This window comes from Tenrec ecaudatus, chromosome 13 (genome assembly GCF_050624435.1).
Source record: "Tenrec ecaudatus isolate mTenEca1 chromosome 13, mTenEca1.hap1, whole genome shotgun sequence".
NCBI classification, from domain to species: domain Eukaryota; kingdom Metazoa; phylum Chordata; class Mammalia; order Afrosoricida; family Tenrecidae; genus Tenrec; species Tenrec ecaudatus.
In genome coordinates this window covers 67392411-67418957 of record NC_134542.1, presented here as the reverse complement: position 1 = coordinate 67418957, position 26547 = coordinate 67392411, and the positions used below count along the sequence as shown (strand labels likewise).

General features: G+C 40.0%; 1 protein-coding gene across 7 annotated transcripts in view; it reads right to left on the bottom strand.

Moving 5' to 3' along the window:
- METTL8 (methyltransferase 8, tRNA N3-cytidine) overlaps positions 1-26547 on the bottom strand; it is a 137967-nt gene that overhangs the window by 65842 nt on the left and 45578 nt on the right. For 3 of the 7 annotated variants that reach the window (XR_012779357.1, XM_075529327.1, XM_075529331.1), the window contains exons 2-5: positions 23749-23801; positions 20686-20743; positions 13220-13306; positions 11277-11431 (exon numbers count right to left, since the gene is read on the bottom strand). Coding sequence is in view for 6 of the 7 variants with exons in the window: in XM_075529327.1 (XP_075385442.1) it covers positions 11277-11431; positions 13220-13267 (203 nt within the window). In the remaining variant the exon portion in view is untranslated. The remainder of the gene's footprint in view (positions 1-11276; positions 11432-13219; positions 13307-20685; positions 20744-23748; positions 23802-26547) is intronic. The other 4 variants (XM_075529329.1, XM_075529328.1, XM_075529330.1 and 1 more) reach the window with 4 other exon arrangements.

The window sequence follows — 26547 nt, the reverse complement described above, 5'->3', positions numbered from 1 at the left end:
TTTCAGGGCTTCTCTAAAGCTCCTACATAATTAAATTGTGAACAGCTATGAAATGAGTGGTTTTCTCAAGTAATTCCACAAGTTGCTTAATGGAGACAAATCTGATCTGTGGGCACAGTCTGAAAAGCATTTTGAATACAGTTTCCTGTCAGAGCCCAAGAAATTTACAAATATACTAAGTATAATTCATCAACTATAGGCAGATATGAATAATAGGAATACAAATACCTGGACTCTGGAAGGAAATCTTTCACAGGATAAAAGGGATCGCTCTCTTTTCTCTCGAGATGTAAGAGTCTCGAGACATAAATAGCTCTTAGGATCTACAGGCTAAAGGACAAACTGATCTGTGGACATTTCTGAAGAAAACCTTTGACAGAAAAGTGATGTACATTTCTAGAAACATCTTAAATCAGATGTGTCAAGAGAAAGAAAACATCACTCTTAAACATGAAAGAGAAAATAATTATCAAACTACAATCTATCAAGGGGCCACGAGGGTGAGGGTGGGGTGGGAAAAAAATAGGAGCTGATCCCAAGGGCTCAATGGAAAGTAAATGGAAAAGAAAAATGGACTATATGTACAAATATGTCAGATACAAGTGATGTATGGACTGTAACAAGAGTTGTAAGAGCCACCAATAAAATGATTTAAAAATAAACAAATAAAAACTAAATTAAATAAAGAATATACATATGAAAGAGAAAATAATGAAGTAAAATATTTTGGACAGAACTTAGACTTAAAGGGCAGCGCAAACCTCTTTTCAAAATCTTCTCTTTAAGCAAAAATGAGGGGCGAGGGGGTGAATGAGGAAAGAGTGTGAAGCAACTACCGTCCTCTTTCCTGGGCAGAGATTATTTTCACTCTTGCTTGTATAGTCCGTATGTACCTGGAGAGAGGGTTTATTAGGGGCATTCTGGAATAGGCTGGATGTATCCCTTAGGGCAGCAATTCTCAACCTGTGGGTTGCGACCCCTTTGGGGGTCGAACGACCCTTTCACAGGGGTCGCCTGATTCGAAACAGTGGCAAAATTACAGTGATAAAGTAGCAACAAAAATAATTTTATGGTGGGTGGGTGGGCACCACCACATGAGGAACCGTATGAAAGGGTCCCAGCATTAGGAAGGTTGAGAACCACTGCCTTAGTGGGTGTGTTATGATGGACGAGATCAGCATTTTTTCATTCATGATGAGAAGAGCCCTAAAGACCCTAAAGTATGAGAACGAGAGAGGCGGAGGGAGAGAAGAGAGCGGGAGGTAGAGCTACAAGCCTGCCTCATTCACAGCAGTTTGTTCCATCTTTTAAATACTGAGATTTCATTAAGACTTCACGTGGGGAAAGAAATTCTGCAGCTGAGGAAAAATTTGGAAACTACTCAACCACACCAAGAGTTCCCAAACCTGGCTGTTCAAGAGAATTACTGAGTTTTTCAAAAATCAAATTTCTGGCCATACTAAAATAGCAATTTCCAAAGGATTCTTGGGCAGCTAGCCTAAAGTTAGTCCATAGTGTTGGACAACCACTGAACTAGATGACCTTTGCTTCCCTGAACATCTATGACAAACAGAACTTAAACCACCAGGCAGGAATCTTGGGGAAAACAGCAGATGGTAGCAGATAGAGAAAGAGAACACAGACAGCCACATTGTGATAGTCCATTGAGGAAAGACAGCAATAAATATATAAATCTGGGACGCAAAAAGCTTGCCTGAGTCTGGTTTCTCTGGAGGTTTAGCTGGCTGGTAAAAGGGCTTATTTTATTTTACATCATATAATTACCTATATGATGATAGTAGTCAAAATTCATATATAAATATTTGTGACCATATAGATTCATATATATATATTTATATGTATTTGTTAAACAATTTGCTGAATTTTCCCCTTACTTTGAAGCCCTCTCATTCATTCCTTTATATATATATGAAAATAAATATTTGTGAACACTTACATATATTTATATGAATGAATGAATGACAGGGCTTCATTACTTTGAATTTATATATGTGAATTAATATATATTTAGATATATAAGTGGATGAAGGAGGGGGCTTCAAAATAATGGAAAAACTCCATTATCTTTTTTTTAAAATCATTTTATTGGGGGCTCATACAACTCTTATCACAATCCATCCATCCATCCACTGTGTCAAGCACATTTGTACATTTGTTGTCCTTATCATTCTCAAAACATTGCTTTCTACTTGAGCCCTTGGTAACAGCTCCTCATTTTTTCCCCTACTCCATTATCTCTTCATTGTGTTTTCAACACTGCTTTAAAAAAATCCTTTTATTGGGGGCTCTTACAACTGTTATAACATTTCATGCATCAATTGTATCAGTCATATTTGTGCATATGTTGCTATCATCATGTTCTAAATATTTACTTTCCATGTGAGCCCTTGGTGTCAGCTCCTTCTCCCCCCCACCTTCCACTGTGACCCCTTGATAAATTATAAATTATTATTTTCATATCTTACACCAACTACTGTCTCCCTTCACTCATATTTCTGCTGTCCATCCCCCTTGAGGGGAAATTATGCGTCAATCATTGAGATTGGTTCCCCCTTTCTCCATTCCTCCCCCCACTTTCCCCCTAACCCCTTGGTATTGCTACTCCCATTTCTGTTCCTGAAGCGGTCATCTGGCCTTGATTCTGTGTGCTGTGAGCTCTTATCTGTACCAGTGTACATGTCCCAGTCTAGCCAGAACTGAGAGGCAGGACAGGGGTCATCATAGTTGGGGGTGAGAAGCCTCAAAGAACCAGAGGAATATTATGTGCTTCGTGGGTGCTATACTATGCTCTAGCTGACTCATTCATTCCTTGTGACAACTTCTGTGAGGGGATATCCTATTGTCTAGAGATGGGCTTGGGGTCTCTGCTCTGACCTCCTCATTCTCAACAATGTGTTTTGTTTTGGGTCTTCTGGTGTCTGTTACCTGATCCCATCAACACCTCATGATCACTCAGGCTGGTGTGCTTCTTCCATGTGGGTTTGTTGCTTCTCTGCTAGATGGCCACTTGTTTAACTCCAAGCCTTTAAGGCCCCGGAGTTATCTCTTTTGATGGCCGGACACCATCAGCTTTCTTCACCACATTTGCATATGCACCCATTTTATCTTCAGGGATCATGTTGGGAGGGTGGGCATCACAGAATGCCAGTTTGTTAGAACAAAATGTCCTTGGATTGGGGAAGGAGCTTAAGCAGAGACCCAAAGTCTGTCCACTTCCTTAATGTATTGCCATATAAATATATGTACATAGGCTAACACCTCTATTTTTATGAATTAATAGATTTACATAAGTGTACACCTAAGTTTCCATAGCTTTGCTTCCTAGATCTTTCCTCTATTTCCTTTTACTTTCCACCTGCCCCACCATCATCCTCACCTTTCTTCTGCCTCTTAGTAATTCCTCTCAGTTAGACTGCTGTTGTTTCAACACCACTGGAATCTCTATGTCCTCCTCCTTGCTGCTTTTAACTCCCTAGCTGCTACTCTTGACAATGGCGTTTGCTCACCACTCCTTCCCCCCACCCACCCCGCCTCCTCCTCCCTCAATCTCCCTCTAGAACTGTCAGTTCCCTTGCTTTCTCCTCAGGCTTGCTTCCCAAGCCTATCTTATATTGGTAGGCAAAACAGCATTAACAGAAACAACAACAAAAAAATTGAATAAAAAGAGAAAAAACAACAACCAAAAAACTAGCAAAATTTTTTTTTAAAAAACGAAAAAGCATACATAATTTCAGGTCTATCTGCTGATCTTTATGACTATCTCCCCACCGGTCCTGGGAAGTCTATTTGGGGGGCGGGGGCTCTTCAGGGGACTTGTGGCTTTACTTGGCTTCCGTTGCCTATCTGTTAGGTTCCCTTCTTGGTCTGCCCCACTGTGGGGTGGTCAGACTGGACTCACTCCCGGCCGTGTGTCCCCAGTACTACCCTCTGTGGTGGTGTGCTCCAGCGAGGGGATATCATGTCTCGGGTAGTTGTAGGTCCTACAGTCCTCTCTGTGTCTTAGCAGCTCCGTGCAGGGCCATTATCTTCAGGCCTTGGTGTGCTAGTATGAGGTCTAGTGCCTTGCTCTCTCTTTATCCTTTTTGGTTTGCTTCTGTATGGGCATGGTGGGCTGGCTCTTCTCCCAACCTGTAGATTTAGTGTGGTCCTCTATAGCACATACTTCGAGGGTGGGGGTGTCATTTTGGCTCTGAATGAGGCATGCCCTTATAGACCTCTCTGTGCATGAGTTGCTCCATGTGGTTACATTGCCCTCAAGGTTTGGCACACCATGGTAGGATCTGCACTCACACTCCTATTTCTTCCAAAGACTTTTTGAAGCACCTTCACATACATATAATATACACATACTTTACATATACACTCACATACTGTTTCCTACAATGACGTGAGTTATGTAAAATGACATGCAGACTGCCATTTCTCATCAGTGGCTTTCTAATACTTAACACTTCGGCTTTAGATTCAAGATAAAAAATCTTGGCTGCACACTACACATGTACATCTGACCTATATAACACAATCTTCTTTTGGTAAATCTCCTAGGAGAACTTTTATTTTAGGCAGACTGTCCTATTTATTGTCTCCTAAAATGCCTCTGCCTCATCTGTTTGTGTTTTTTGACCATCTACCCATCTAACTCAAAACCTAAATCACTGCCCTCAGGTCGATGCCAGCTCACAGTGACCCTATAGGACAAGGACGAGTGGCCCCTGTGGATTTCTGAGATTGTAATTCTTTATGGGAGTAGAACACCCTGACTTTCTCCTGCTCTAGCCACCTGGAATGTCCTTATTCCAGCTTTACACATCCAAACCATTCTTCAACACACATTTACATGCCAGTCACTGCTGTGTACTGGAGACAGAAGAAATAAGACAGATTCAGTTCCTAGTCTCAGCTATCCCACCCCCTTTAGACATCTTCTGGACTGTTCAATCACAAGTATCTTTCCAACTTTGAGGAATTCTAATAAGACATATAATCTATAATACTCACAGGACCCTTAAGATTTGAAGTGGGCACTGAAAACACATTTGCTGTTTAACAAGTGTTTGTAAAAGATGGAAACGCCTGTGGAGTAGGTGGAGTCCTCACCTAGAGATGTATCACACCAGTGATGCTCTGACCAACTGTTATCAGCAGTGAGCAGAGAGGGACCATAAAACCCCAAAGTTGCTAAAAGTACCCACAAAATCTCACTTTCCCAATACTATTTTCAAAGGGAATCAAAATGAAAAGTGATGAAGTCATGATAAGGTACATAGAGTTTTGGGAACTTTACAATATTTCTATAAAATTAGAAGAAACAACTGCAAACATTCATTAATAATAAGGGCATGTATAAAGGTCTAGATAAAGACATGTATATAAGCAAATATATTAATATATGAGGATAGGGAAATAGATCTATGTGCATACATTTATAGGTTTAGTATTTAGGTAGCAGAAGAACATTGGGCCTCCACTCAAGTACTCCCTTAATGCAAGAATACTTTCTTCTATTAAATTGGCATTCTATGATGCTCACCTTCCCAACACAATAGCTGAAGACAAAGTGGGTAAATAAGCAAATGTCGTGAAGAAAGCTGATGGTGCCCAGCTATCTAAAGATATAGCGTCTGGGATCTTAAAAGCTTGAAGGTAAACAAGTGGCCATCTAGCTCAGAAGCAACAAAGCCCACATGGAAGAAACACAGCAGCCTGTGTGATTATGAGGTGCCGAAGGGATCAGTTGTCAGGCATCAAAGAACAAAAAATCATATCATTGTGTGCTCACCTTCATGAAGCACACCAGCCTGTGCGATAACGAGGTGTTGAAGGGATCAGGTATCAGGCATCATCAGAACAAAAATCTTACCATAGGGAATGAGGGGGGAGTGCAGAGTAAGACCCAAAGTCCATTTGTAGGCCACTGGAGATTCCCTTGCAGAGGGGTTTTGGGGAGGAGATGAGCCAGTCAGGGTGTGATGTAGCAACGATGAAAAATACAACTTTGCTCTAGTTCCTAAATGCTTCCTCCTCCTCCACCCCTCCCCCCTATCATGATCCCAATTCTACCTTACAAGTCTGGCTAGACCAGAGGATGGACACTGGTAGATAGGAACTAGAAACACAGGGAATCCAGAGCGGATGATCCCTTCAGGACCAGTGGTATGAGGGGCGATACTGGGAGGGTAGAGGGAGAGTGGGTTGGAAAGGAGGAAACCATTACAAAGATCTACATGTGACTTCCTCCCTGGGGGACAGACAACAGAAAGTGGGTAAAGGGAGACGTTGGACAGGGCAAGATATGACAAAATAATAAATGATAAATTATCAAGGGTTCATGGAGGAGAGAGTAGGGAGGGGAGGGGAATGAGGATCTGATGCCAGTGGCTTACGTGGAGAGCAAATGTTTTGAGAATGATGAGAGCAATTAATGTATAAATGTGCTTTACACAATTGATGTATGTATGGACTGTGATAAGAGTTGTATGAGCCCCCAATAAAACGATTAAAAATAAATAAATAAAATAAGAAGAAGAAGACCATATGTATTGGGTGTAAATCTAAGAACATTGGAAGTTATCAAAAATTCAATGGACCACTTGAAGATACATATTCTAGGTGCTGTTGCTGTTAGTGACATGTAGTTATTTCCAATTCCTGGGGACCCAAGTACAACAGGCCAAAGCACTGCCCATTCTGTGCCAACTTTACAACTGATTAGTGTGAGCACACTACTACAACCACTATGTCAATCCAGCTTGATGAGTATCTTCTTTTTGCTGATATTTTCTTTTACCAAGAATGATGTCCCTATCCAGGGACCAGCCCCTTTTAAAAACATGTCCAAAGTGAGACAAAGTCTAGTCATCCTTGCTTTAAAGGAACATTCTGACTGGACTTCTAATACAGATTTGTTTGCTCTTCTGATAATATATGGTCTATTTAATATTTTTGCCAATACTATAAAACAAATGCATCAATTCTTCTCCAGTTTTTCTGATTCACTATCCAGATTTCAAGGAGCCCTTCTGTGAGCTCCGCAGTCAGAAACCACCAGGCACTCCACAGAGAAAGATGAGGCTGTCGATTCCTGTAACGAGGTACAGTCTCAGACACTTGAAAGGGCCAATTCTACTCTGTCCTATAGGGTCACTATGAATTGGAATAGACTTGATGGCAGTGGGTCTGGGTTTGTGAGTTTGATAAAACTTTCACAAGCTATAAGGTGACTGAAAACACATGGCTTGGGACAGGTCCACCTGGGTCCTCAAAGTGACATCTTTGCTTCCTAGCACTCTAAAAGATTTTTTTTTTTGGCAGCAGATTTACCCAATGCAAGGAGGCCTAGTGGTGTAGTGGTTATGCATTGACCTGAGTTCTTCAAGGTCAGCAGTTTGAAACCACCAACTGCTCTGTAGTAGAAAGATGATGCTTTCTACTCCTGTAAACAGTTAGTCTCAGAAACCCACCAGGGAAGTTCTACCCTGTCTTATAGGGTCATAATATGTCGACTTGGCCTCGATAGCAGTTGTATTTTTGTTCTTGCCCAGTGTAATATGTCATTTGATTTCTTGACTGCTGCTTCCATGGGCACTGATTGTGGATCCAAGCAAGATGAAATCCTTGACAACTTCAAAATATTCTTTGTTTATCATGAAGTTGTTTATTGGTTCCGTTGTGAGGATGTTGGTTTCCTTGATGTTGAGTTGTAATCCATACTGAAGGCTACAGTCCTTGACATTCATAGCTTAGTATTTCAAGTTCTCTTTGCTATCAGGAAACAAGGTTGTGTTAATCTGCATATGCCAGGTTGTTAATGAGCTTCCCTCCAATCCTGATGCCATGTTCTGCTTCATATAGTCCAGCTTCTCAGATTATTTGCTCACCATGCAGATTGAATAAGTATGATGAAAAGCTACAATGCTGACACACATCTTTCCTGATTTAAAACTGTACAGACACCAATTGCTCTGAACAACTGCCTCTTGGACAGGGACAAGATCCCTTTGGGCACAATGAAGTGTTCTTGAACCCCCATTCTTCATAATGTTACCAATAGTTCGTTATGCTCATCAGAGTCTAATGCCTTTGCATAACCACTGAAGCACATGTTTTCTGGTTTCCGTGAGCTGAAATGGGCTGGTATTGCCATTTTGAATCAGACAACCATACTATGGAAGCAATAACAAATTGAGGAGGGATGGTGTCAAATTCATTGCCAAAGGGATAGTTTGAGATCTATCCTGATATAAAACACTATCAGTGATAGGATATATATGCATTTATAGGGAAAGCCAGTTAATATGACTATTATTCGAATTTACACACCAACCGCTAACCCTGACAATAAGAAATCAAGATCTTTTTTTTTACCAACACTTGCCACCTGAAATTGAACATACACACAATCAAGATGCATTTATAATTTCTGGTGACTGGAATGTGAAAGTTGGAAACAAAGACAAAGGATAAATAGTGGGAAAATATGGGCTTGGTAATAGAATTGAAACTGTTGATGGTATGATCAAATTTTACAAGCAATTTCTTCATTATAAGTGCCCTTTTAAAATAACATAATGGGCAAATATACATCTGTACCTTACCAGATGGAATAGACAGGAATCAAATTGACTACATCTGTGGAAAAACATGAAAGAGTAGCTCTATGTCATTAGTCAGAACAGATGAGGAACTGACGATGGAACAGACCATCAATAGTTCATATGAAAGTTCAAGTTGAAGCTGAAAAAAATGAAAATAAGTCCACACAAGCCAAAATATGACTGAATATATCCCAACTAAATTTTAGAGAGGTCATCTCAAAAATAGATTTGATGCACTGAACTTTAATGATCAAAGACTAGATGAGTTGTGGATGACATTAAGGATATCATACACGAAGAAAGCAAATGGTCATTAAAAAGACAGGAAAGAAAAAAAGCTAAAACAGATATGAGAAAAGACTCTGAAACATGCTCTTGAACACAGATTACAAAACTAAAATGATTGGAAGAAAACATGAAGTAAAAAGCTAAACAGAATATTTCAAAGGGAAGCTCAATAAGACAAAATAAAGCATTGAAATGAAATGTGCAAAGACCTGGAATTAGAAAGCCAACAAGGAAGAGCATACTTGACATTTCTCAAGTTAAAAGAGCTGGAAAAAAAAATCAAGTCTTAAGTTGAAATAGTAAAGGATTCTGTGGGCAAAATATTGAATGATATGGGGAACATGAAAAAAAGATGGAAGGAATACACAGTCACTGTGCCACAAAAGAATCGGCCAACATTCGATCATTTCAGGAAGAAGCATATCATCTAGAACTAGTGGCCCTGAAGAAAGAAGTCCAGTCTGGTTTGAAGGTGCTGACAAAAATCAAGGCTCCAGAAATTGATGGATGGAATATCAATTGACACGCATGAATAAATGAAGGGAGGTGGGGGCACGCATTCATCTACGACAAGAAATCTGGAAGACAATCTGGCGAATCCAAAGAAAGGTGATCCTACAGAATGAAGATACTAGCTAATAATGTAATTAATATCATATTCAAGTAAAATTTTGTTGAAGATCATTAAAAAATGGTTGTAGTAGTACACCAATGCAAAACTACCAGAAGTTCAAGCTGGATTCAGAAGACAACTTGGAATGATGTTATTTTTATAAAAAAATCATTTTATTGGGGGCTCATACAACTCTTATCACAATCCATACATCCATCCATTGTGTCAAGCACATTTGTACATATGTTGCCCTTATCATTCTCAAAACATTTGCTTTCTACTTGAGCCCTTGGTATCAGCTCATTTTCCCCTCCCTTCCTGCTCCCCCACAAACCCTTGATAATTTATAGATTATTATTATTTTGTCATATCTTACACCATCCGACATCTTCCTTTGCCCACTTCTCTGCTCTCCGTCCCCCAGGGAGGAGGTTATATGTAGATACTTGTAATCTGTTCCCCTTTTCTCCCTCCCCTTCCCTCCACCCTCCCGGATATTATGTTATTATTGATGAAAGATAGATCTTGGCTAAAGCAGAGCCTACTAGAAAGATGTCTACTTATGGTTTACTGACTGTGAAAAAGCATTAGACTCTAAGGATCATAACAAGCTATATATATAACTCTGTGAAGAATGAAGGTTCAAGAACACTTACCTATGTTCATGGAAAACTTGTACACAGACCAAAAGGCAGTTGTTCAGACAGAGGAGTGCGTCACTGCACAGTTTTCAGGAAAGGTGTGAGGATTGTATCTTTACACCATACTTATTTAATCTGTCTGGTGAACAAATAATCCAAGAAGCTGAGCTATGTAAAGCAGAAACTGGCATCATGGATTGGAGGGAAGTTCATTAACAACCTGACGTGCACGGATGACACGAAAGCAAAGAGGATTTCATGACGATCACGGCCTGCAATGTGGATTACAATTCAAGGGAAAGAAGACCCAAATCCTCACAATTGGGCCAATAGAGAACGTGATAAACAGAGAACATTTTAAAGTTGTCAAGCATTTCATCTTGCTTGGATTCCTAATAAATACCCATGGAGGCAGCAGTCAGGAAAGCAGAGGATGTACTGCACTGGGCTACAACAGAGTCCTTTAAAATGCTAGAAAGCAAACATGCCACTTATAGGACGAAGGTGCACCTGTCCCAACTCATGGTGTTTTCAGTGCCTTCACTGTGACAGGTGGGTGGTCTAGAAGAAAGAAGTCCAGACTGGTTTGGGACATCGACAAAAAGCAAGGCTCCATTTAATTCAAAGCTGGGCAGTGAATTCAAAAGTGAAGAAGAATCAATGCATTTGAATTATGGTGTTGGCAAAGAATATTAAACATACATACACTACCAGAAAGACAAACAATTTGTCTTGGAAGAAATACAGTCAGTATACTCCTTAGAAGCAAGGATGGTGAGATTTTGTCTCACATATTTTAAACATGGTTTTAGGAGGGATCAATCCCTGGAGGAGGACATCATGCATGTTGAATTTTATTAGCAGAAAAAAGAAAGACACTCATCAACATTAATTAACTCAGTGGCTAAAACAACGGGCTCAAACTTAGCAATGATTGTAAAGAGTGGGCAGTGTTTCATTTTGTTGTACACAGTATTACTATGAATTGGAACTAAATCACCTATACCTAAGAAAAGAACAACAACATATTTTAGTTAATCAGTCTCAAAAATCCATTTCTAGAACGAAATTAAAATAACACCAACAACAATGTTTAATATAGCTAAAAAGTTCACTCACCACATGTTGTGTTCAAATACTTTGTTTGGATCGGTTAAAATCCTAGATCCGAGAGGAACTGTTGGGTGACAACCACTTTTGTATCTGTGCGGCACCTTTCCTATCCTTAGACAGGAAACAGACTTTCTCCAAATCGCATTCATCTTAGCCAGTACCTGGGAAGTTACAAATAGTTGTTAATTAGTCAATAGAGATTCAACACTGCAACACCTCCCTAATAGCAAAAACTGATCTGAAAGTCTTACAACCTTAGAGAAAACACAAACATTGAATTTAAAAAGATGAAACATGGGCATTACAGCCTCTTTCCTCTTTGCATGCTAAGAGAAATGAAGAGAGCATCTGAGTGTGTGGCACTGGATTTGTCGATAAGCCACATACCAGTTTGCTTTGGGGTATAGATGCACATAGCCATAGCATAAAGGGACTTAATGTTAAATGTTAATGTTCAGCTGCCAAGCAAAAGTTTGGTGGTTCAAACCCCCAAACGGCTTTGCTGGAGAAAGATGGGTAGTCTGTAGTCTACGTTTTAAAATTATAATATTGAAAACCATATGGGGCAGTTCTACTCTGTCCTACAGAATTGCTGGGCATCAGAATAGACGCAATGGCAGTGGGGTTAATTTGTATTTATTTTCTTTGCTTTTTTTAAACCAAAGTATGTAAGTCCAATATCTGGATATTAAAAATAACTTTATAAAAAGATATTTTACTATTTTGTTTTTGGGAATTCTAGACAAACATATTTCTAGGGAATATTGTTTTAACCACAGGACCAAAAACCCAAGTTAGTAGTAGAGTACGAAAGTAAACCTACTGAATCTCGTTCCCCAAGCTTAGCTAAATGGTATGAAACTTAGTTAATATAAACGAAATGCTGCAATGCTTCCCTGTAGCAAAAACTGATCTAAAAGTCTTATAGCCTTAGAGAAAACACAAATATTAAAATTTTAAAATGAAGCATAGGCATTCTAGCCTCTTTTCTGACGCATTTTCAGGCCAAGAGAAGGGAAAGGAATATTTGAGTATGTGACATGGGCGATGCTCGTAAGTCACAGTCAATTTTGTGTTTTTGAGAATTTGCATATGTCCAAAGCATACGGGTCCCGGGTGATGCAATGATTAAATGCTCAGCTGTTCTACTGTTACACTGAGATTCTACATTCTAGCAACCTAGAAGCATAGTCAGGAATACAGAAATAGAATAGATGTCCCTGTAAGGTGCGTGCTGAAATCCTACTCAAGATAATTGTCAATTGATTAGCACAAACTGCTGTCTGTTTTTAGAAGAACAACTTAAGTATTTAAAGATTTGTAATCTAATTATGCACTGGTAAATACATCACTTTAAAATCTTTAGAGAAATGTATCCAAAAGAAGCTCTCCAGATAAAAAAAATCCACTGGTACACAGCTTAGCATTTCACCCCCACTCCGTTGTTCATGACAGCTGAATTCAGCCTAATGGTGTAAGCTGTCAGGTAGAAATAGATGCAAAAAGGTGTGTGTACATAATACGCATTACACACTATTGGAAGTGCTATTCGGCATAAAAATGGCATGTATTGTACACCCCTTGACTACTGAAAGTCAATGAGTTTTAAGACTATGAATTCCAAAATGATCTGTAGAATGTCAAAAACATTTCCTTGCTCTTGAAAACGTTAAATTCGGGACTTACTGAAAACAGAAAAAAGGCTTAGTTATACACACCAAAAAGACTGTAATGGTCCCATTCAAATGTGACTAACAGTGATGAGAAATGAAGCATTCAATAGCTAGTGCAGATGCTCCCGTTTCTTGTTTGTTTTTCCTTCTCCACTTAATGCAAGCTTTTGGCTGCGGCAAATGAAATGAAATGCTCCGCCTACCATTACCTTCACCCTGATGTGCCTTTGTTCCCTTCCCCTGCCAGTGTTCCACATGCAACTAACAAAACCCTACCTGCACAATTATTTTTAGAGCTCTCTCTCTGCATTCAATATTATTCATAAAATCTTCTGTATGCTGAAGAGTAGAAACTGATTACACCTAGAAAGAGAGGCAATTTATACTCAAATGTGTACAAGGATATAAATGTTTTCCACCCAGGAAAGTTAAATCAAAATTGAAATTCAAATCTTCAAATAAACAATATATATGCAGGAGGAAGAAAGAAAAGAAAGGAGTGGGGGAAAGCAAGAGTTTGTCTTACTAGCAACGACTGAGAACCTTTGTAGATGGTCAGAGACAAAATGGTAAGAAGCAGATGAGATACTAGGCAATTCACGAAAATGTCAGAGAAGTGGGTGCCCTGCAGACTGTCAGTCCCTGGAGAGTGCGGACTGGGCCTTCATGTTCGGCAATTTCCCTGGTTAGACAGCCACTGTTAGAAGTAACCACACAAACATCTTTATTTTATTTATTTATTGCCTGTAATGCTCACAAACAGCCCCACAACTGCTATGTATTCTTTCCTTACATAAACATGTAATAAATGTATAGATTATCAGATATAATATAAATAAATACACAATAAATTATATAAATGCATTCTCAACTAAATTGTAAGCTTCTAGGGGCATAATCAAGCTGCTTATGAATTAATTAACTGATTGATAACACAAAATGAAGCTTGGCAGACATAGCTTTTTTTTTTTTAATTTTATTTTTTAAAATTTTTTTTTAAGTACAATAAGTTAAGGGTTTTATTTTGTTTTAAATTTTGTTTTAAATTTTTTTATTTTAACAATTTATTGGGGCTGATACAATTCTTTTCACACTTCATACATATACATACATCAATTGTATAAAGCACATCTGTACAGTCTTTACCCTAATCATTTTTTTCTCTTTTCTTCTTTTACATTTTATTAGGGACTCAAACAACTCTTACCACAATCCATACATATACATACATCAATTGTATAAAGCACATCCATACATTCCCTGCCCCAATCATTCTCAAAGCATTTGCTCTCCACTTAAGCCCCTTGCATCAGGTCCTCTTTCCCCCCCCCCTCCCTCCCCATTCCCCCCTCCCTCATTTGCCCTTGGTAATTTATACATCGTTATTTTGTCATATCTTGCCCTATCCGGAGTCTCCCTTCCCCCCTTCTCTGCTGTCCCTCTCCCAGGGAAGAGGTCACATGTGGATCCTTGTAATCAGTTCCCCCTTTCCAACCCACTCACCCTCCACTCTCCCAGCATCGTCCCTCACACCCTTGGTCAGACATAGCTTTAATGGGGAGTTATTTAATACGTTTCAGGGTGACTCCTGGAATCCTTGTCATATGGAAAAGAAAGTGACAGAAGAGTGAGACATACAAGTAGCTCTCCAATTAAATTGATTACAATCATAAATAAGTATGAGCTTTATTTTATGACTGACATTTTAGCTTAATGTTAGCCATGGCTCTATTTTATGATGGAAAAGGGAGAAAAGGGCAGAGCCAACTTCACACGGAATTCTAGTCAAGAAACTTAATCTCTGCTATCCTCTATAAGTCAAAGTGGATTCATTGGAGAGATTAATAAAACTGATAAGCCCCTAGCAAGATCCTAATTTGAAGATAAATTTAACTAAGATACTGTTTGCATAACGAAACTGTGTGAATAAAAAGCATTTTTATGTGAACTAGCAGAAAGAGGTATAGCTAAAACTATTCAATTCACCCAAAAGAGGGCAGGAACGCAAGGCCAGAGGAAGTAAAAACAGATGGAATAAATAGATATCAAATACCAAGATGGAGTATTTAAACTCAACCATACTAATAGTTGAGAGTCCCTGGGTGGTGCAAATGGCTAAGCACTCAACTACCAGCTGGGAAGTGGTTCAAATCACTGAGGCACCTCAGAAGACAGGCCTGGCAATCTGCTTTCATAGGTCACAGGAACCTGTAGAGTAGTTCTACTCGGCACAAATGGGCTCACCATGAGCTGGAACCGACTTAAGGCAACTTACAACATCAGCTAATCAATAATTACATTAAATGTAAGCAGACACCAATTTAAAAAGTGTAAATTATCAGTTTGGATCAAAAAGCAAGATCGAGCCATAACTACACATAAAAGAAGCATTTTAAATATAAAAACACAAGTAGATTGAAAAATGTTAAAAGATACATCATGGAAAGATATAACTAAGAAAGCTGGTGGAACTCTAATTATTAGATAATGTAAACTTTAAGAAAAATGTTATTACAGAGGTAGTGAAGGACATTTAATAATGAGAATCAATTAATTAAGAGGGCTTAACAAGCCTATGTGTGCAAATACTTGCTAACAGACGTTCAAAACACATGAAACACAAATGGACAGAACTTTGTAGAGAAATAAATTCTTAGCAACAAGAAACTATTTTAAAAATCATTAAGGATATAGAAGAGTTGAGCATTATGAACACTTCAACTTAACTGATACAGAAAGAACAACGTATGTAACAGCAGAATACACGTTCTTTTTCAAGGGAACATGAAATAGACCATATGCAGGGCTAGAAAACAAGTCAGCAAATTCCAAATGATAGCAATATTAAATACTAGTCGTTGAAGCAGTTGTTGTTGTTAACTTCCTCTATCTCTGGTAATACAGGTAGTCACCAATTTTGACATATTCAGTTGATGACAAACCACATTTATGACCATCAGCGTTCCTAAAGCATTGCATCTCCCTGGGAGGAAAATATGGGAAAATGCTTGCAGGGAATAGGGGGGAAATTGATGAGTTAAGTGACTACATACAGTCCAAGTATCTGATCAGGATAATATGATGGAAGAGATGAACAAGATATCTGTTTTTAGAACTTAATATTGCTGATGTGGTATAGGTCATAGATAATGAAGAAGGACCTAATGGATTTTTGAAAAGAGAAATAATGAGAAAGGATTAACTAGGGTTTTTTCTAAACTAAACCAGGGGCTTCAGTTGCTTAAAAACATGGACCCAAATATAAGTCACTTTGCTAGAGCTGACGGGGAGATTTGGGCAGCAGTGAGATGTAGCCAAGAAACATAGGAAGCTAAAACGAAAAGGACAATGCAGACAACTCTGCATATCTGCATTCCCGGGAATGATCCAGAACTATCCACAAGTGGAATTATCACTGCAGCTGATCAAATTACAACATGGCTCCATTCTTCATCAGAGTAAACTGTAATGATTTTAAGTATGTATACATTAAAATATGTATAAAAATTTATAAGTCATGTTTCCAACCCCATGACAACTTAAGATTGGAGTTACAACTCTTTCACTGCCATCGAGTCAGTGCCAACTCATAGCAACCTCCGATGGGCCTGAGATTGCAACTGTTTACAGGAGTAGAAAGTCTCATCATTCTCCCTTGGAGCTGCTGGTGGTTTCGAACTGCTGACCATGCTGATTGCAGCCCAATGAATAATCACTACGCCACCAGGGTTCCACGGAGTTATAGAGATACTAATAAACGTTATAGAGATACTGATAATAGTAGTGGAAACTGAAAAAAAGAAAAGAAGTATTCGATTTATGCCAGAAACAATTTACAACAGAGTTGTCAGAAATGAACCCCACTATAAGTCAAGGACTACCTGTGATCTACTCTATATATTACAGAGCTCCACTCACTGTTAGGGGTAGTGGAGTGTTATGCAGTGTTATTTACCTATTATTTTATATTATTGATATATTTACATTTAAAGTCCTTCTCTTATAAGAAGAAAAATGTTGGATATTGCTTTTTAATCCAAACTGATGACAATAGGATATCTAGGCTTTTATGTCTCATGACTAGAAATTAAGCAACACACTTTTTTAAAATTTATTTTTTAACATTTTATTAGGGACTCATACAACTCTTATCACAATCCATACATATGCATACATCAATTGTATAAAGCACATCTGTACATGGTTTGCCCTCATCATTTTCAAAGCATTTGCTCTCCACTTAAGCCCTTTGCATCAAGTCCTCTTTTTTCTCCTCCCTCCCTGCTCCCCACTCCCTCATGAGCCCTTGACAATTTATAAATTATTATTTTGTCATATCTTGCCCTATTCAGCGTCTCCCTTCACCCCCCCTTTCTGTTGTCCGTCCCTCAGGGAGGAGGTCACATGTAGATCCCAGCAATTGGTTACCCCTTTCCAACGCACTCACCCTCTACCCTCCCAGTATCGCCCCTCACACCCCTGGTCCTGGAGGTATCATCCACCCTGGATTCCCTGTGCCTCCAGCTCCTATCTGCATCAGTGTACAACCTCTGCTCTATCCAGACTTGCAAGGTAGAATTTGGATCATGGTAGTTGGGGGGTGGTGGTGGTGGTGAGCATTTAGGAACTGGAGGAAAGCTGCATTCTTCATCAGTGCTACGTAGCACCCTGACTCATCTCCTCCTCTAGACCCCTCTGGGAGGGTATCTCCAGTGGCCGACAAATGGGCTTTGGGTTTCCACTCTGCACTTCCCCCTTCATTCACTCTGGTAAGATTGTGTTTTTTTTTATGATGCCTTATACCTGATCCCTTCGACACCTCGTGATCGCACAGGCTGGTGTGCTTCTTCCATGTGGGCTTTGTTGCTTGAGCTAGATGGCTGCTTGTTTACCTTCAAGCCTTTAAGACCCCAGACACTATCTCTTTTGATAGCTGGGCACCATCAACTTTCTTCGCCACACTTGCTTATGCACCCATTTGTCCTCAGCGATTGTATCATGGAGGTGTGCACCCAATGATATGATTTTTTGTTCTTTGATGCCTGATAACTGATCCCTTCAGAACCACGTGATCACACAGGCTGGTGTATTCTTCCATGTGGGCTTTGTTGCTTCTGAGCTAGATGGCCGCTTGTTTATCTTCAAGCCTTTAAGACCCCAGACACTATCTCTTTTGATAGCCGGGCACCATCAGCTTTCTTCACCACATTTACTTGTTCACCTGCTTTGGCTTCAGCAGTTGTGTCAGGGGGGTGAGCATCATAGAATGCCAATTTAATAGAAGAAAGTATTCTTGCATTGAGGGAGTGCTTGAGTAGAGGCCCAAGGTCCTTCCGCCACCTTAATAATAAACCTATAAATACAGGCACATACATCTATTTCCCCATCCTCATATATATATTTGCATGTACATGTCTTTGTCTAGACCTCTATAAATGCCCTTTGCCTCCTAGATCTTTCCTCTATTTCCCTTGACCTTGCTCCTGTCCCACTATCATGCTCCGTCCCCACCTGGGTTACAGCTATACCTCTTCGTTATGTTACCTTACCCTTCATCATTCCCTACCAGGCCTGCCACTTCCCCCTCACCACCAATTTGGATCCCATGTTGTTCCCGTGTCCCTGGGTTTGTTAACACCACTCCCTTATCCCCCATCTCCACCTATCCCATTTTCCCCCCGGAACTGTTGGTCCCATTGTTTTACCTCCAGATTGTTCATCCAGCCTATCTTATTTAGACAGACCTGTGGAGATAATAACATGCACAAAAGCAAGACAGAAAAAACCAAGCAACAATATACAACAAAACAACAACAACAAACCACTGACAAAGAACAAAACAAAACACATCAAGAAAGAAAAGCTTAGAGTCAGTTCAAGGATCATTCGTTGGCCCTTAGGAATGTTTTCCAGTCCAGTCTGTTGGGGCACCATGCCCTGGCCCCAAAGTCCATCCCCAGCACTCCCTGGGGACCCCGCTGCCCCATTCCCCTGCTGTTCCACTGCACTCCCCCAGCACTTTGCCTCGGTGTGGTGGGATCAGGTCAGGTGCAATTCCCACACTGTGTCTCCGGTGCTGTCCCCTGTAGCGCCATAGGTCAGTGAGGGGCATCATGTCTCATAGTGGGGCCAGCCATGTTGTCCTCTCGCAACACACTTTTAAATACTCTATGGATCATAGGCTAAATCTTAAAGAAAATTCTAAAATATGTTGAGTTAAATGTCAATGAAAGCTCAAAATCTCCAAATTTGTAGAATGTACCTATAGCAGTATTTAGAGGGAAATTTACAGCCTTAAGATGTGTGTATTGAGAAGAAAAAAGAGATGTCTGTATTGACAGGGAATCTGGGACAGAATAACTCCTCAGGACCATTAATGAGAGAAGCATAACCTGGAGGGTAAGGAGAAGGTAGGGAACGGATTACAAGGATCTACATATAACCCTCTCCCTGGGGGACGGACAACAGAAAAGTGGGTAAAGGCAGACATTGGACAGTGTAAAACATGACAAAATAGTAATTTATAAATTATGAAGGGTTCGTGAGGGAGGGGAGAACAGGGAAGGAGGGGAAAATGAGGAGTTGATACCAAGGGCTCAAGTAGAAAGCAAATGTTTTAAGAATGATGAGGGCAACAAAAGTACACATGTACTTGATACAATGAATGGATGGATGGATGGTGATAAGAGTTGTACGAGACCCCAATAAAATGAGTTTTTTAAATGTCTATAGAAAAAGGGAGATTACAAACCAATGATCTCAATTTCTATCTTAAAAAGCTAAAAAATAAAATAAAAAAGAAGAAAATGGGTAAGTTACACCCAAAGCAAACAGAAGTAGTAAAATAAAAATAGAAGCAAAAATCAATAAAATAGAAAATTAACAGGGAAAAATAATGCCAAACAACAGTTATTTGAAAAGATTAGTAAAAAAAATATAAACCTCTATCAAGGCTGATGTTAAACATTTAAATTTCAGAAAACACAAGTTTCCAATAGCCATGCAAAGCAGAACATTACTACAGACCTAACAGAGAGTGAAAAGCTAATGGGACAATTTAGTTCCATAAATTCAACTTTGATGAATAGAACAATTTCATTCAAAACTCAACTTTCCAAATCAACACAAGAAATGTAAATATCCCCAATTTATTAAATAAATTAAATCTACAAATAGAAGCAAAGAAAATAAACATCTTAAAAACCTCCTTATAAAAACAAACTCCAGGCCCACTGACTTCATTAGTGAATATCAAACATTTAGAAAGCAATAACAGTAAAAATTTCATACAGGTTCTTTCAGAAAACACTTCCCAACTCATTTCATAAGGCCAGTAGAACCTGAATAAACAGTACATATGCATGAAATGAAGTATTGGCTGCATTTATACCTTAAAGTTTCCTCATAAACTTACTGCTTCCTGTTACAGTTTCATGCCACCAGGTATTGGCCAGGAATAAAACTGAGGATATCTAAAAAAGGTCAACCTAAGCAGACACTTTCCAGGCTCGGAAATTTCTAGGTGTGTTGCCATTACTCAGGCTGATATTTACTTTGGACTCCAGTTCAGAGCAGAGAAACTTGTGGAAGGCAATAGGAATCTCCATAGAGTATGAGAAGAGTTTTTACTGTTGTAAGCACCTGACAGGGTTTGTGGTCCCAACCTGTGACTTAATTTAGCTCAAGAGTTCTGCCATATCAAATTCTAGTCCACAGAGTCAAATGGCATGCTGTTTACCTACTTTCTAAATTCCCACTTTCAGCTCATCATCATATGGTGATAGTTCTTCTTCTTGGGTCCTGTCAAGGTCAAAATGAAATCAAATGAGTACAGCTTTAAGAGAATAGCCCTCTGAGATCGCAATGGCAAGACTAATGCACGAATAGTCGAGTGACTAAAGCAATCATCAAGGAATAGACCCAGCAAGCAACTAAAGCTCATACAAGTCCCAGACTGATAGTCTCATTATCAATAGCATTTACTATGTTACCAAGTACACAGAGGTAGGTCACTAACAGTTGACAAATTTCCTGAAAGCTGCAAGTGATGGCAGGTACACACCTATTTTAGAATGCAAAAATATACGTGGGAGTACCCCCAAATAACGGAATTTTTCTTTTCAAAGCTATGTTTTTGTTTTTTTTACAAAACAACCTTATCCTCTTCAAATTATCCTCCATTACCCTTAATACATTTGTCAACTCTGTGATTCATTCTTGGAAACATGTTTCAAACTCATCTGTTTGGATGGCTGACAGCACTTCCCTTGCTTTTTTCTTTGCCTCTTTCGCATCGGTCAAATTCCAGCCTTTTCATGTCTCTCCTCATTTGCAGAAACAAAAAGAAGTCACGCAGGGCAAGGTCAGGTGAATAAGGTATGTGGGGCAAGAGTTATGCTGTTTTCTGCCAAAATCTGCCACACGGAGATGGCTGCGTGAGCAGGTACATGGTCATGGTGGTAAAACCAGTCCCCTGTCTGCCACAAATCAGGCCTTTTTTGTCGCATGTTATGCAATCTTTTCAGAACCTCTAAATAGAAAGCTTGATTAACAGTCTGACCTAGTGGAACTCTAAATGCACTATGAATCAACATTTTCATTTATTCGCGAAGTTGACGGACGTCCAGAATGAGATTTGTCATCAACTGACATTTCACCTTTTTTGAAACAAGAAAACCACTCGTATACTTGAGTTTTTCCCATAGTACTGTCCTCGTAAGCTGTGTTAAATATCACAACAGTTTCTGGGGCATTTTTCCCAAGCAGGAAACAAAACTTCACAGCAGCTCTCTTTTCTCTGAAATAGGTGATCACAAAAAACGAGAATCGAGTGAAACTGCTTTTAAGAAAAACATTCACTGTGTCCAGTGAGAACCTTAGCAGGGGATACCACTGAGTGCACTGACTCAAAGCAAGCTGCTCGATGCTTGCCTAGTGGGAAAAATGCATACTATGAAGACTCCACTCTACCCGGCACAATTCTGGTTGTTTGGAAGGTACTCCCTCATAAATATGTACATAATTACTTGGGTTCTCAGCATAATTATCAGCCTGAGGAGAGTAGAGTTTTATACCCATTTTCTGGGCCTCCTGCCACTACCTTGTGATTCACAGCAAAAAAAAGAAGACTTCTGAGGGAGAGCTCTCTGGCCCACCTGGCAATTCTGGCTTGACGCTTTGCTTTCCATTAAAATGGAGCCCTTCCCACAATGAGTCACGCATCTGTCTTACTATCCAACAAACGTTAACGTACTTTACTGGAAAAAGTCACACATATAGGAAAGGATATTTGAGGCTGAAAACTTGGGGGTAAAAGTGCTACTTAAAGAATTGCAATTTTTAACTTTGTAGAGCATATAGTTTTATGTATTATAAAAAGGATTTACAGTAAATGAAACACTATGTTCTGCAAAAACTGAGGAGTGGGGTAATAAAGGAGCCATTCCAGTTTCTCTTTTATGTAAATCTCAATTTGAAAAACAAAGTTTAGTACAATGTCCTAAGTTCTTTACATGTATTATTCAGGAGCTCTGGTAGCATATTGACTAAGAGGAACTCAGCTGCTCACTGAAGGTCAGCAGTTCAAACTCACCAGTGGCTCTGCAGGAGAAACATATGAATGACGCTGCCATCACTATATGAAAAACCTGGTGATCTGTTCCCATAAAGATTACAGCCTACCAAGCCCTGTAAAACAGTTCTACTCTGTCCTATAGAACTGTCTTGACATGATGTCCCTCACTGACCCATGGCACTGTAGGGGACAGCACCGGAGACATAGTGTGGGAATTGTGCCCAACCTGATCCCACCACACCGAGGCAAAGCACTGGGGGAGTGCAGCGGAACAGCAAGGGAATGGAGCAGCAAGGTCCCAGGGAATGCTGAAAGTGGACTTTGGGGCCAGGGCGTGGTGTCCCAACAGACTGGACTGGAAAACACTACTAAGGGCCAACAAATGATCCTTGAACTAACTACAAGCTTTTCTTTTTTGTTGTGTTTTGTTCTTTGTCAGTGGTTTGTTGTTGTTTTGTTGTATATTGTTGCTTGGTTTTGCTCTGTCTTGCTTTTGTGCATGTTATTATCTCCACAGGTCTGTCTAAATAAGATAGGCTGGATGAACAATCTGGAGGTAAAACAATGGGACCAACAGTTCCGGAGGGAAAATGGGATAGGGGGAGATGGGGGGTAAGGAAGTGGTGTTAACAAACCCAGGGACAAGGGAACAAGTAATCTAAATTGGTGGTGAGGTGGGTGTGGGAGGCGTGGTAGGAAATGATCAAGGGTAATGTAATGAAGAGGTATTGCTGAAACCCAGGTGGGGACTGAGCATGATAGTGGGACAGGAGGAAAGTTAAGGGAAACAGAGGAAAGATCTAGGAGGCAAAGGGCATTTATAGAAGTCTAGACAAAGACATGTATATATGCAAATATATGTATGAGGATGGGGAAATAGATGTATGTGCATATATTTATAGGTTTAGTATTAAGGTGGTGGAAGGACCTTGGGCCTCCACTCAAGTACTCCCTCAATGCAAGAACTTTCTTCTATTAAATTGGCATTCTATGATGCTCACCCTCCCGACACAATCGCTGAAGCCAAAGCGGGTGAATAAGCAAATGAGGTGAAGAAAGCAGATGGTGCCTGGGTATCAAAAGATACAGCGTCTGGGGTCTTAAAGGCTTGAAGATAAACAAGCGGCCATCTAGCTCAGAAGCAACAAAGCCCACATGGAAGAAGCACACCAGCCTGTGCGATCACAAGGTGTCGAAGGGATCAGGTATCATCAGAAAAAAAAAATCTTACCATAGTGAATGAGGGGGAAGTGTTGGCCACTGGAGATCACTTTGCAGAGGGGTCTAGGAGAGGAGATGAGTCAGTCAGGGTGCGATGTAGCACCAATGAAGAATACAGCTTTCCTCTAGTTTCTAAATGCTTCCTTCCCCCTACCCCCCCCCCACCAATATCATGATCCGAATTCTACCTTGCAAGTATGGATAGAGCAGAGGATGTACACTGGTGCAAATAGGAGCTAGAGGCACAGGGAACCCAGGGCAGATGATACCTACAGGACCAAGGGTGTGAGTGGTGATACTGGGAGGGTAGAGGGAGAATGGGTTGGAAAGAGGGAACCAATTACAAGGATCTGCATGTAACCTTCTCCCTGGGGTACGGACAACAGAAAAGGGGGTGAAGGGAGATGCCTGACAGGGCAAGATATGACAAAATAATAATTTATAAATTATCAAGGGCTCATGAGGGAGAGGTGAGCAGGGAAGGAGGGGGAAAAAATAGGACCAGATGCCAAGGGCTTAAGTGGAGAGGAAATGCTTTGAAAATGATGAGGCCAATGAATGTACAGATGTGCTTTACACAATTGATATAAGTATGGATTGTGGTAAGAGTTGAATGAGCCCCTAATAAAACGTTTAAAAAAAACTGTCTTGAGTTGGAATTGACTTGACAGCACACCCAAAAATGACAGTAATAAGCATTATTTTGCTTTACATTGAATTCTCCATGAAGGAGTACTACTTTAATAACCATATCACAGAGGGAAAACCCAACTAATAACTGAGGGCTTGTAGTCTACAATTTGAACCCAAGTAGTCTAACATGCTCATGGGTTTGGGTTTTCCCACTCCTTCACCCACCTTTAACAGCTTTGTTAAGGTATAGAGAATTTGTATAGTATACAATCCACCCCTTTAAATTCTATTTTTGAATACTACCTCTACAAGAAGGGCCACAGTACTGATTTTCTAGTCTTGCTAACTTGTTAGAACTTTTTTTTTTTTTAATTTGAGAAGGCCCAGAATTCCTTCTCTCCTTTAGCTCTGTCTCAACTGTCTCTTCTCTTGGGATTTAATCAAATCATGAGCAATGCCTTTGGGAGGCACCAGTCCCCAAGTTTAGGAGCGCACAATCATTTTCTTTCCAATACTCAAATCTCAAGGTACAAGCATAAGGCTCTTGCATCACCTGAATACTGTAACATTTTAACACCTAGCTCTTCTTATTGGTCTCCTACTTTTACAGTCACCCAGGAGTACTGGGGAATTTCCTTTGCTGTTTAATCATGATCCTGATTGCTTTCTCACATCTCAACACTACTAGAGGAACATCAAAGAACTAGAGCAAACAGTGCTGCTGTTTGTGTGAATCTATAATGATTATCCTTGGAGAACTTAGCTGGCTCTAAGCAAAAACTATTTGTAAGGCTCCTCAAGAATGATTCCCAGTTGTCTCAGCTCACTAAAACCCCAGGGAAAGAGCCTGCTGTAAATCATACACTAACTGCTTACCAACCGTTTAAAAGTTAACTCCCCTCAATGTTTCCTTGGGTTCTGAGCATCCTCTAAATAAATTAATCGATGAAACATTCATGCTTTTTTGCCTTTGTAACTGTTTAGCTTTTCTTCTCAGCTGGGAAGCTGGTACAAAGGTTCCACTCAGAGAAGCAAACATCATCTAGATAGAGCTGCACTAAACATTACCTGGGAGGCTAGCATTAATGAGAGCAAATTAAAGTGCTATTGTTGTTACTGTTTTGGATAGTGTGAGCCGACAGGTAAGAAACACTTAAGCACCAAGTACACTGCAATGAAAACTGAAGCTTCAATTAACCCTGGCAATTTCAGAGAACTCCGAGGGTGACCATCTGCAAGGCAAACGGCTCAGGCAGCTCACATCTTGTTTTAATCTTTCTTTGGATGATTATAATTTCAGGGTATAAATAAGGTTATTAGCGAGCACAGTACAACAACAATAATTATACTAAGTATTTGCAGAGCACTTTGATCACTATGACGTCAGTCACTCGGCAGCTTCAAAATGGGAATCTCATGCTTAGTGTTAGCGTTCCAGGGCCCTCCGAGGTGGCTCCACAAAGCACTCACTCGACGAAAAGGGGCTTCGGGAACTTAGAAATCATTCCTTTTCAAGGGGTTTCATCTAAGATCATCTCAAAGCCACCTCAATCAAAAATATCTGGGTGGTATATCACTCTAATTACTGTCTCCAAAACATTGTTCCGGCCCAGAATGAAATCTGCTATAACCCATCCACCTGGTCCTTCACATTGCTTCGTGTTAAAGAAACGTTTGAAGGAGATAATCCAATTACCCAGATTTGGCAAGTCTTGGGTGGTGCAGTTAATGCACTCAGCTGCTAAGGGAAAGGTTGGAGTTTTGAGTCCTGTGTTTGTGATATAATCTGTTGTCAATTTGAGAGGATTAAGTATGAAGGGGTGGAGTTCAGCCTGTCAATCAGGTCATAGCTTGATGACCTCATTTGGAGGCACTAAGCAGATAAACAGCTCTCTGGAGGCAGGATGCAGACTAACTCCCTGGGAGACACTGCAGCTGACAAGACACATGAAACTACTCTAGTGCCCTGAGCTGGAGAAGCCCAGTGGAGACCCCTGCCAGTGCTGAGATGTCTATGACGCTACTGGATCCACATGATTTCCCACCCACTGGCCTGTGATCTTCTAGCATTCGGTGTCATTGCATGTGTTTCATGAGTCTGAAGAGGACTTTATAGATTGTTATCAGACATATGGGCTATTATCAGACTTATGGGCTTGATCTGGACTGGGCTGGG